Raw genomic sequence first — 13,604 nt, forward strand, 5'->3', positions numbered from 1 at the left:
GAGGGGAAGTAAGGGGAAAAAGGTTATTTATCCTTTTTTTTTTTTCTAAATAAAAAAAAATAAGGAAACATATTTCCTAGAAGTCCTAAGAAAATAGCAGTGACCCTTTTTCAATTTTTAATTTCCTTAAAAATCAATTAAGGAATTTGGGTCGTATAATGGTTATTAATAGGCTACTGCAGGGCGTATGGTTATTTTTAATTTTCTGATATTGATCATACGTCAACTAGAATAGTCAATTGCGATTATTTCTTCAATAGCCTATGACAATTTTTGTAAGAATTTTGAAGGTTATTTTTCAAAGAATATTTTTAAAGGATATTTTTTTAAGAATCACCAGAGAATCACTCTTTATTAATTTTTGATTTCCAAATATGGATTAAAGAATTTTTTTTCAATAATATGTTCTCAAGGACTAACGTGACTCCTTTCAGAAAAATTTTCAAAGAAGAATGTGGATTTTTTTGAGGATATTTTCCCAAGGATAATTGTGAATTTTATAAATATATTTTTTTAGGACTATCTGTCCTGGAATTGGAATATTTTGTCAAGAACCAAGGTAGATTTTTCAGAAAAATATATTTAAGGACCAAATTTTATTTTTTTTTGCATTAGTTCTTCAAGAATCAGTGGAGACATAAACTTGGATTTTTTAAAGATTTTTTTTTTCAAGGACTCACAGAATTGAAATAAGCGTGGAATTTTTAAAGAATTTATTTCAAGGACCCATTGACAGAAAAGCGTGGAATTTTTAAAGAATTTATTTCAAGGACCCATTGACAGATAAGCGTGGACTTTTTAAAGAATTATTTTTAATTGACTGATAACCGTTGATTTTTTTAAATAAATATATTTTTTTTTAATTTCCAAGAAAAGTGTGGATTTTTTAGGATATTTACCCAGGGATAAGTTTTGAATCGGAATATTTTTTCCAGAACCAAAGTAAATTTTTGCGAATATTTTATTTAAGGACTAACGTGGATAATTAACTATTTTTTTTTTAATTAATATTTTTTAAACAATGCCGAGTTTTAGATTATTTTTCTAGGGACCAACGTGGATTTTTAGAGGATATTTTTCAATGATCAATTATGAAATAATTCGGGAAATTTTAGGAATGTTGTTCAAGGACCAACGCCGATTTTTGGAATATTATTTTAAGAACCAGCGTAAGTTTTTGATGACTTTTTTTCATTGGATCGATTTTAATAATGAGTATTTCAATTTATTTTGGAATTCTAGTTTATTTTAAAAAGAAAATATAACAGTTTGGGAATTTCAAAACATTTATACGAAATAATTTTTGAACTTTTTCTAAAAATTTTAGCGATTATTTTTTCAGTACTTGAGGGCAAATGTTGTTTCTTTAAAGGTTTCAGGGGAAAAGTGTCCATAACTTTCAGAATTTCCATTCTAATTTCTTGAATATATTTAAACATAGCTTAAACAAGCCTTAAGCTTGACTAAATTTTTAATTGAATCAAAAATTTTGAACGTTTTCGAGAGAATATCTAATTTTTTATTTTTGGTACTTGGGTGCGTATGATTATTTTTAATTATTGGGTATCTTTAGTAAATTGCCCATAACTCACTGATTTTTTACTGGATTTCCATGGGACTTTCAGTTCTAGAATATAGAGACATTAGACTTAACAGAACTGCAGAGAAGTTTTCAGGTCTAGAAGAGAATTTGTCTTAAATATCTAATAAAACATAACAATTTCAAAAGAACTTTTAAGAATTGTTTAAGAAATGAGTATTTCAATTTATTTTGGAATTCTAGTTTATTTTAAAAAGAAAATATAACAGTTTGGGAATTTCAAAACATTTATACGAAATAATTTTTGAACTTTTTCTAAAAATTTTAGCGATTATTTTTTCAGTACTTGAGGGCAAATGTTGTTTCTTTTAATGTTTCAGGAGAAAAGTGTCCATAACTTTCAAAATTTCCATTCTAATTTCTTGAATAAATTTAAACATAGCTTAAACAAGCCTTAAGCTTAACTAAATTTTAAATTGAATCAAAAATTTTGAACGTTTTCGAGAGAATATCTAATTTTTTATTTTTGGTACCTGGGTGCGTATGATTATTTTTAATTATTGGGTTCCTTTAGTAAATTGCCCTTAACTCCTGCAGTTTTCAAAGGATTTTCGTCGGACTTTCCGTTTTAGAATCTAGAGACATTAGACTTAACAGAACTGCAGAGAAGTTTTCAGGTCTAGAAGAGAATTTGTCTTAAATATCTAATAAAACATAACAATTTCAAAAGAACTTTTAAGAATTGTTTAAGAAATGAGTATTTCAATTTATTTTGGAATTCTAGTTTATTTTAAAAAGAAAATATAACAGTTTGGGAATTTCAAAACATTTATACGAAATAATTTTTGAACTTTTTCTAAAAATTTTAGCGATTATTTTTTCAGTACTTGAGGGCAAATGTTGTTTCTTTTAATGTTTCAGGAGAAAAGTGTCCATAACTTTCAGAATTTCCATTCTAATTTCTTGAATAAATTTAAACATAGCTTAAACAAGCCTTAAGCTTGACTAAATTTTTAATTGAATCAAAAATTTTGAACGTTTTCGAGAGAATATCTAATTTTTTATTTTTGGTACTTGGGTGCGTATGATTATTTTTATTTATTGGGTATCTTTGGTAAATTGCCCATAACTCTTTCAGTTTTTACTGGATTTTCATGTGACTTTCAGTTTTAGAATCTAGAGACATTAGATGTAATATAACTGCAGACTAATATTGAGGTCTAAAGGAAAATGTGGCTTTAAATTCTAGTAAAAAACAAATGTTGGAAATTACTTTTTTAAGAATTGTTAAAGAAATGGGTTTTTTAATATTTTTTTTAATTTTTGTTGTGAAATCTTTATTTTTGAATATTGTAGAGATAGGTAAACTACAAATTGTAAGATTTTTTAAACTAAAACTAGGATTGAAAGTGTGTGTTTAAGGAATATTTCTCAGGGACTAATGTTTTTCTTAAAGAAAACTTTGTAACCAAACCATCAGATTTTCGCCTGTAGATTTTTGGTGGGAAAAGCTTCTCATTTTTTATTGCTATATCTTTGGGCCTTCCTTCAGAATGCCTTCTCAATGAAGACCACTACATTTTCTTACAGAAGACGAGAAGATTTTATCGTAGAAAACGGGGAAGTCCTTTTATAAAAAGCCAAATCAAAAATTCTTCTCTGAGAAGACTATCTACTCTTCTGTGGAAAGAACCTCTGATCTTATCTGATTAGTCTGGGCTTTTATAAAAGCTCTTCTCTGAGAGGAACATACACACTTCTGCGAGAAGAGCCTCTGGTCTTATATGATAAGAACTTTGGTCTGGGCATTTATGAATTGACTTTCTCGTCTTCAAGGATGAAATCTGCTGATCTTCTGGGAGAAGATGTAGTGGTCTTCATTTAGAAATCCTTCTGGCGGTACAAGACTGATCCTCCCACTAATTTTGAGAAACCTCAAAAAATTCATACCTTTATTTTAACCTAGTATCTTCACCTTCCATAAACCCTCCCCAATTCTATATTCCCCGCAGCAGTTCTCCGAAAATTAACCATAAAACTAATTTAAGTTTCCTTTCCTCCCCCAAACTCTGTTCTGATCCCCCACGTTGTCTCACACATAACTACAATACGGCAATTTGTATGTCAAGCCTGACAACATACAAATTTTATGACATGTCTTTAATACCGTGACCAATAAATCAGCATTTTCAGTCAATGGATAATTTGAAAGGTGGGAATTCGGGGGGAGAGAGAGCTTCGCATCGCTCTACCCACACAATATTCAGCACCTACAGTGCATATATATTTATAATACCCCTTTTAAATATAAATGCAACACTTGTACACATTACATATGTGTGTCTGTATGTTGTCATATAGGCATGCCTGCCTATGTGTGTGAGTCCATAAAACGATTATAAAGCATTACATATGTATGTAGGCAGCGAGAGAGAAAGAGAGGACAGAAGAGAGAGCAACAACGATATTTAATGCCTTTCCAAATGCAGATAGACCAAATGAACTGGGAGATGACAATGCGGATGAATGGGGGGAGCCTACACCATATCGACAATCTATGAAATACATTTTACGCTACTTTACCTCATAACCTCAAACTGTACTGATACATGACGTGGCGTGTCGTCATGGCCCCAGTCAGCCAGCCACACTAGCTTTGGTGTCGATGGAACACACAGAGATTATGGATATATATATGTGTGTATGTGTGCGTGTGTATGTTTGTTCTTGTGTGGGTTATGCTATTGTTTATAGAATTAATTGAATTTTAATTTTATGAAGCGTACAAACGAAAACGTTTCATGCTGTGTTGGAATTAATTCTAGTCGAGGCTGACAAAATGTTTTAAAAATAAAAATTTGTAACGGGCTAAAATAGAGCAATGAGGTCCGGAAAATATTCTACTAAGAGAACAGCAGGTCTTTTCACAGAAGAACTTTTCATAGAGCACTAATTAAAGAAAAAAAACTGTAGCAAATTTATTCATTACAGCTACAAGTAAAAATACTGCAGATTAGTTAAAAAGCATTTTTAAGACTCCGAATAAGTTTCATTAAACGTTCAGGCCATGAAATGTCGAAATCGTAAATGAAAATCCAGTTTCTATTGCATTTTGGGTAAAAATTAAAGATTTTATTTTTCGTACTTGGGTGCGTATGATTATTTTTAATTTTTGGGTATTTTTGCAAAAGTGGCCATAACTTTTAAAGTTTCCAAGCGATTTCAGGGGGATTTTCGGATTTTGAAACTAGAGAAATAGGGAATAACAAATGTCCCAAAATCTTGAAAAGTGTAGAGAAAGAATTGCTTTCAAAAATCTTAAATATTTGGATATTAAATTAAATTTTTAAGAGATTTTTTGAAAAAAGTTTTATTACCTCAAATTAATTTAAAATGTTTAAAAATAACAATGAGAAAGGCAAATAAGACCAACGGGGACTGGAAATGTTCTCTTAAAATAAAGGTAGGTTTTTTTACAAAAGATCATAGATAACATTTTAAAAAACTCAAGCAAATTTGTTCATTAGGTCTGCAGTAAAATGTGAGTCTTTATCAAGCGTTTTTACGCGTCGAATTCTTTTAATAAAACGTTCAGACCAAGACCTGACGGAATCGTAAAAGAAAATCGCATTTGTAAGGCATTTTGGGTAATAAACAAAGATTTCATTTGCCGTACTTGGGTGCGTATGAGTATTATTAATTTTTGGGTATTTCTGCAAAAATGGCCATAACATCTAAAGTTGGCATGTGATTTTCAGTTTTTCAAACTATAGAAACGGGGGATAACAAATATGTTCCAAACTGAAAAAGTCTGGAGGAAGAATTTCCTTTAAATCTCCAAAATATTTGGATATCAAATTAAATTTTTAAGAGATTTTTTGAAAAAGTCTTATTATATAATTCAGGCCATGATCTGACGGAATCGTAAAAGAAAATTCCATTTGTAAGGTATTTAGGGAAAAAACGAGGATTTTATTTCCCGTTCTTGGGTGCGAATGATTATTTTTAATATTTGGTTATTTTTACAAAAATGGTCATAACTTCTAAAGTTTGCATGCTCTTTGCACGGGATTTTCGGTTTTTTAGACTAGAGAAACAGGGGATAACAAATGTGCCAAAAATTTGAAAAGTCTAGAGGAAGAATTATCTTTAAATCTTCAACACATTTGGACATCAATAAACATTTGGAAGAAATTCTTACAAAAAAAAAATCATTTGCCTCTAAAGTTTTTTTTTTTAATGTTTAGAAATAAAAATTATTAACAGCAAAAAAGGCCAACGAAAACTGGAAATAATGTCCTCAAAATACAGCAGGTCTTCTCACAGAAGAATTGCTTATAGAGTAAATTTGTTCATTGAATCTGAAGTAAAACTTAGGTAAATCTTCTTGTACAGATTCCTCCAATATCGATCATATTTTTAACTACGAATGTCTTTCATTAAAAATTCAGGCTATAATCTTTTGAATTTACCAATAAAAATTAAATTTATAAAGCATTTAGAGTAAAAAACAAAGATTTTATTTTCCGCACTTTGGTGCGTATGATTATTTTTATTTTTTGGGTAGTTTTGCCAAATTAGCCATAACTTCTAAAGTTGTCCTGCGATTTGCACCGGATTTTTGGCTTTTGAAACTAGAGACACTAGGGATAACAAGTACGTGAAAAACATAAAAAGTCTAGAGGAAAAATTTCCATTAATTTCCCAAAACATTCGGATATTATATAAAAATGGCTTCATTCACATTCACCACCTTTCGAATAGCAAGTCTTCTCAACTTCAACTAATTCCCAACCAAATTTTCTCCTTTTAGATTAGCAGAACTTCTCATAGAAAGACTTCTTTGATAGATTTCCAATTAAAAAAAAAATAAATCGAGCGAATTTTTTCATTAAATTTCCAAGTAGAAAGTAAGTGATTTACTTCGTACAGATTCCTTGACTACAAAATATTTTTAAAGCTCGGAATGTCTTTCAATAAATGTTAAGGCTATGCTCCGTACATATCGTAAATAAAAATCCAATTTATAAGGCATTTAGGGCAAAAAACAAAGATTTTATTTCCCGTACCAGAGTGCGTATGATTATTTTTAATTTATGAACATTTTTACAAAAATGGTCATAACTTCTAAAGTTGGCATGCGATTTGCACGGGATTTTCGGTTTTAGAAACTAGGGAAACAAGGGATAACAAATATAACAAAAACATAAAAAGTCTAGAGTGAGAATTTCATTAAAATCTCCAAAGCATTTGGAAACCAAAATAAATTTAATGAGATTCTTTGGAAAAAGTATTTTTGCTTCGAAAGTTGTGAAATGATTTTGATTTCGGTTTTTTTTCAGCAAAATTTCCCAACCAATAACATAATTTATTGCCCCATATTTAAATAATTTAACAATCAACTATACAAAACAAATTTAGCTCCAGGCCATATTAAAAAAAATATTCAAACACTTTACAATATAAAATCATTTATTGATATAATATCATTATTTTCTTTAAACACACACACACACAATTTTTCCTAAGCTTCTCAAACAAGCAACTACACACTTTCTTTTGTTCGTTGTTATCTAGAAAAATTTATTGATTGATTTTTATAGATTTTCATTTTCAGATTCTTCGTTGCTATTGCCCTGTAAGGTTTTGTAATGTCAACACTCAATGCAATAAATTTAGATCAGCTTTTCGAATGAAAATCAAAAGAGTCTTTGACATACTAAATTAGAAAATTTATGTGAATGCCTTTTTGATTTTTATAATGAAATTCATTTTAACAATTTCTTTATGGCATTTTTTTAGTTTACAGCTTAAAAATGTGGTTGTCTGGTGAGATGAAATTTATTTTAAGAAATTTAAAAATAAATTCATTGAGGGATGTGGCTACTTGTCTTTTTCTTTTGTTGATAAATAATGAAAATTTGGTTTATTTTTAGATTTTATGCGATTGGAAAAGGTGGGCAATAAGATACTTAGTTCTTTATTGACTTTAGCTTTAATTATTTCTAAGAGACTTTAAAGAAAGGTTTTATTCTAAAATTAATTTATTTTTCGATTTCAAATAACTTTTATTGTTAGAACTGGCTCTGCTCTAGATAAACTTAGTAAAAAAATTTAATTAAAAATCAATTTGTCTAAAAACAATGATTTTTTCTTTCTGGTACATCAGAGCGTATGAATATTACTAATCTGTAGGTGTCTTTGGCAAAATGCCCATAACTTTGAAGGTTTTCAACGGATTCTCTTGGAGTTCCTTTTTTCAGAATCTGGAGGATGTAAGCTAAATATAAATGCAAACAGATTTATTAATTTAGTTTTGAGTTTGTTCTAAAATCCCCTCAAAACCAAAAAAAATATTTTTTGAAAAATATTTAAGGTATATATATTATGTAGAAAATGGATGTAACTTTTAAAATATTCCGAATATTTTTTTTTTAGAATTGTGATCTTGGACTCGGAGAGGGAATGAATAAAACCAATATTTGTCAGGTCTTGCTATTAAATATACTCGAACATTAAATGTTCAATATGTAATATATTAAATATTCTATATATATATATATAAGAAAAAACTTCCAATACTTTCATGAAACCTTCAAAGTGATTTTTGATCCTAAAACCATAAATTTATGACTTCAACTTCCTTCTATGGCGAGTTGGGATAATGCCCCGACTAGATTTTTTAAAAAATATCTAATTTATAACTCAGTTTGTCTAAAATCAAAGATTTTCTTTTTGGTACTTGAGTGCGTATGAGTATTATTAATTCAAAGGTATCTGTGGTAAAATGCATATAACTTTGGAAGTTTTCAACAAATTTTTGTGAAGCTTTCGGTTTTAGAATCTGAAGAAAATAGGCTAAATGTAACTGCAATACGATTTTATAATTTAGCTTTGAAATTTTCCTATAATTCCCTGAAAACAAAAATATTAAACAAAAAATTTAATATTTGTCACGGAAAAATAGCTTTAAAATATTTCAAATATTTTTTTTTTTTTTGGGAAAATAGATTTTGAACTTACAGAATAAATGAACGAGGATCAAATTTTGTCATGTTAAATAGCGTATTTGCTTTAAAACTTCTGGAGTCCTAAATGTTCCTATAAATATTGAACATTTAGGACTCCAGAAGAAGAAAAAACTTCTATTGTTTTCAGGAAACGTCCAAGATGATTTTTATTCTCCATCTGTTTTTAGACTTCAAATAATTTTCATTGTTATATGTCGCGTATAAATTTCATAAAAAATTGCCAATTTTAAAATCAGTTCGTCTTAAATCAACGATTTTCCTTTTGGTACTTCAGTGCGTATGATTATTTTTAATTTCAATGTACCTATGGTAAAATGCTCATAACTTTTCCAAGTTTTAACGGATTTGCATGTAGTTTTCAGTTTCAGAGCCTTGAGAAAATAAATTCAGTCAATTTAAATATTTTTCACGGAAAAATAGCTATAGCTTTTAAAGGATTTCAAATATTTTTTTTTTCTTTTTTCTTTTTGGGATTTTAGATTCTTAACTTTGAGATGTCCCAACACAACTTTGAGATGTCCCAGAATAGGATACTTGCCTTTAAATCTTCTCGAGTCCTAAATGTTCAATATTTATAGACTTGAATGTGGAAGAAATTACTTCTATTGTTTTCAAGAAACTTCCAAGACGATTTTTATTCTGAAATTCATCTGTTTTTAGACTTTCATAACTTTCATTATTATTTCAGGCTATGTCGCGTCTAAATTTCACAAAAAATTACCAATTTTAATATCAATTTGTTTCAAAACCACGATTTCCTTTGTTGGTACTTTCGTGCGTATAATTATTTTTAATTTGAAAGTATCTTTGATAAAATACCCATAACTTTTCAAGTTTTTAACAGATTTTCATGGTGCTTTCGGTTTTAGAATCTGGGGGAAATAGACTAAATACAAATGCAAAAAAATATTTCCTTTTATTTTTAATTGTGTCTCTAGCCAGCATCTAAACCAAAAACAAATAAAAAAAATAAAAACATTTGTTATGGAAAAATATCTCTTTCAAATATTCTCAATTTGGAATGAAAGAACAACGAGCTTTTTTTTCATGACCAATAGGAAACTGTCTTTAAATGTTCATGAATCTTAAATATTTGATAGTTATTGTATTGAATATCAAGAAAAACAAACTTCATATCTTTCCTTGAAATTTTCCAAATAATTTTTGTTCTTTCCAAAAGAATTTTAATAGGTTTTCAGATTTCAAATAACTTATATTGTTAGTTTAGATCACGCCCCTTCGACATTTAATTAAAAATTTGTAATTTTTAAAACCAAATTGTGTAAAAAATAAGTTTTAGTTTATGGTACTTCAGTGCGTATGATTATTTTTAATTTCAAGGTATCTTTGGTAAAATGCCCATAACTTTTCCAATTTTTAACGGATTTGCGTGGAGTTTGCGATTTCTTAATCTAATCTCAAAAAGTTAAAGAGAAATAAAAAAAAGTTTGCAGACTTTGTGAGAAATTTCCACAAAAATCCCCTCAAAACTTAAGAAAAATGTTTAAAAATATGATATAGCTTCTTTGAATACAACTTCCTAGTAATACCTTAAAAATGGATTTTATTTTAAAGAAAAACTCTTAGAAAATATTACCTAGACTGTCCTAAAGCAATTTTCAATTTGTGATTGTCAATTGTCCAATATGCCCCTTATCATGTTTTTGTTTTTATTTGAAATCTTTAACATTTTTAAATTTTAAATATTTTTCTATTTTTTTAATAGGTTTTCAGATTTCAAATAACTTATATTGTTAGTAAAGATCACGCCCCTACTACATTTAATCAAAAATTTCTAAATTTTTAAATCCAAATTGTGGAAAAAATAAGTTTTTGTTTTGGTACTTCAGTGCGTATGATTATTTTTAATTTCAAGGTATCTTTGGTAAAATGCCCATAACTTTTCCAATTTTTAACGAATTTCCATGGAGTTTATGATTTCTGAATCTTATCCAAATAAGCTAAAGAGAAATACAAACAAGTTTGCTGACTATGTGCGAAACTTCTGCAAAAAATCCCCTCAAAACTTAAGAAAAATATTTAAATGCATTTTATGTTATAGCTTTTTTGAAAACAACTTCCTAGAAATACCTTAAAAATACATTTTATTTAAAAGACAAACTCTTGGAAAATATTACCTAGAGTGTCCTGAAGCTAATATCAATTTGTGTTTGTCAATTGTCCAATATGTCCCTTATCATATTTTTGTTTTTATTTGAAATCCTTAATATTTTTAAATTTTAAATATTTTTCTTTATTTTTTTTTTTAATTTTTTTTTTTTCAAGAAATATGGTTACTTACAGTGTTTACTTTTCTCAGCTGCCACTTGATGATGGCCGGTCTGGGCCAGTATGCCAAAAAGCATTAGAAACATTAAAAAGCATTTTCGGGAAATTGACGTTTGCTGGAGCTGATGTTGGTGCTGGTGGTGGTGGCCACACAAGATTTTATTAAACTTGGCCACAAATGTGGCAGCTGCTGCAGTTAGGAAGTAACAAAAATGATGCAACAACATCAAAACGCTGCTAAATGCTGATGAAAGTTTAGATCCTGGTGCCTTTTCATGTCCTGCCTCTCCTTTTTCATCTTCCCCTGCAGCTGTTGTTACGGCTGCCAATGCGTTAGATGTTCTTGTCCCGGCTGTTATTGTTTGGGGCACATCGTTGCAGGCTTTCATATTGGGATAGGTTAAAATATTGTTTAAATAAAATTTAATATTTTTTAAATGGCAGTTATTGTTGTTGTTTTTCTTGTTATTTTCATGGCTACAATTGTTCAGGGTGTTGCTCCGCCGCCCAGCTCTGGCGAAACCTTGCCCAGAGTTATGCCCATCATTATCAGCTTCCCAATTGTGGGTTGGCTTTGTTGTTGTCGGCTCCCCTCCATTGGCCATGGGGTTTTTTATTGCCATGCCTGGTGTTGTGTAGCCCTGGCCGTTGCTGCTGTTGTTGTTGGCGGTGGCATTTATGCTATCCTGCAACTCGTTACAATTAAATTCAAGTATTTTGTCCGGTGGCCCCGGGCCACATGATGTTGGCTGCAACATATTTCTTATGTTTGTATTTTGTTGCCTTGCCCCTCTCCAGGGCCTTTGTTTTTCTTCGTTCTCGTTCCTTCGTCGTCGTCTCCTTCTTCTTTACTCCGTTTTATATTTGTTGTGCTTTGTGGGCTTGCGTTCAGACAGGGCAAGTTTCACCGTCGTCATTGTTTAGCAATTAAACATAATTTTTAAATGTATCTCTAAGTGTGCCCCGAGGTAATTACGGGCTTTTAATTGAATTTTTGTTTCTTGGCCAGAGATTCTTTTGCACAGATAGCTGGAAAAAACAAAACAAAGGAAAAAAACATAAACAAAATTAATAAAGTTTCAAGATAAACTGCAAGAAAACATGAAAGGCGACGTATAAGTAATGGCTGCACTCATACGCCAGGGTATTTTAATGAGAAAAATACAAAATATTGAAAATTATAAAATTTTGCTACAACACAACAAGAACCCTGTTGTAAAATAGTTACAACGCGAGTATAACAGTTTCATTTGCCTTTAAAATTTCAAAATTTAATAATTTTTTGGCTTAAAAACGCTTTGGGCAGCAAAATAAAACTTTTCCGGCATGTATAACAGTTTTGAGAAAACTGTTATACTCGTATAACAGTTTGGAAAAACTTCGAATTTTCAATTTTCAGCCATTTTAAACCATAATATACAATTTATAATCTACCAAAAATTAGTTTTCTATGTGTTTAGATCTCTTTGAAATGAAATTGGCTTTTATATGCCGACACATCAAAGGGCTAGACGGGTTATGCATCAAATTTGACATTAAAGTTTATATTTCTTCTCCAAAATCTATGTTTTATGAATGAGAATGAGTCTTATTTGATATGTACGGTCTCCAAATAAGCAAAATTTCAGCAACATTTTTCACGAAAATCTTTTTTAGACACAAAATGTCATTTTTTATGATAGTATAACAGTTTTTTAGAAAACTGGCATTTAACAACGGAGGAATTTAAGATTTTATGCATTTTTAAGCTCCAATTTTAAAATATTTTTTCAAAAACAATTTTTTTTTTAATCTGTAGGGCAATTACATCACCAGTATAACAGTTTCATATGATGAATAATGTTCTAAAATTACCATGGTTGCATCGAAATCATGCATAAAAACGTTTTAAAACGTAAAAGAACACATTTTATGACAATATAACAGTTTTATGGAAACTGTTATACTGGTATAATAGTTAAGGAAAACTACGGAAATTCAATTTCTTACCATACTAAACCATAAAAATATAGTTTTAAGGCTCTATGTACCCAGTATTCATGGCAGTATAAAGTCTTGAGAAAACTGTTATACTGGTAAAACAGCTTTTCATAATGGAGGAATTTAACATTTTATGCATTTCAAGCTCCAATTTTAATTTTTTTTTTTTTTAAACCAAGTTTTTTTTTAATTCTGTACGTCAACTACATCACCAGTATAACAGTTCCATATGATGAACAATGCCCTAAAATTACCACGATTTCATCGAAATCATGCATAAAATTGTTTTAAAAGGCAAAAGAACCCTTTATATGGCAGTATAACAGTTTTACCGAAACTGTTATACTTCTATAATAGTTAACGAAAACTACGGAAATTCAATTTCCTACCATACTAAACCATAAAAATTTAGTTTTAAGGCTCTATGTACCCAGTATGCATGATAATTAACTGTTATACACAACTATCTTCCTATTTTTCGAGAAAATTAACTCTTATACACAACCGTTACTGCAAAAATTCTGTTATAAATTCCATTTTAGATCTAGCAAAGTAAGATTTACCAAATTTGGATATATTTCTTTAAAAACGCAGCTGTTCAACGCAGCATATCACATACAATACCAGTATAACAGTTTCATTTCATCTTTATTGCACTCAAATTACCAAAATTTCATTTGATCTGACATGAAAACGTTTAAGGAGACAAAATGCAGTTTTTTTCTAGCAGTATAACAGTTTTATGGAAACTGTTATACTGGTAT

The 13,604-nt window shown here is 29.4% G+C and overlaps 1 protein-coding gene across 2 annotated transcripts in view; it reads right to left on the reverse strand.

Moving 5' to 3' along the window:
* Positions 1–13,604, reverse strand: part of LOC101895950 (uncharacterized) — a 180,602-nt gene that overhangs the window by 126,985 nt on the left and 40,013 nt on the right. For both annotated transcript variants that reach the window (XM_059124124.1, XM_059124123.1), the window contains exon 2: positions 10,874–11,889. In XM_059124124.1, coding sequence (XP_058980107.1) covers positions 10,874–11,618 — 745 coding nt within the window. In that variant the 5' untranslated portion in view covers positions 11,619–11,889. The remainder of the gene's footprint in view (positions 1–10,873; positions 11,890–13,604) is intronic.

This window comes from Musca domestica, unplaced genomic scaffold (assembly GCF_030504385.1).
Source record: "Musca domestica strain aabys unplaced genomic scaffold, Musca_domestica.polishedcontigs.V.1.1 27, whole genome shotgun sequence".
NCBI classification, from domain to species: domain Eukaryota; kingdom Metazoa; phylum Arthropoda; class Insecta; order Diptera; family Muscidae; genus Musca; species Musca domestica.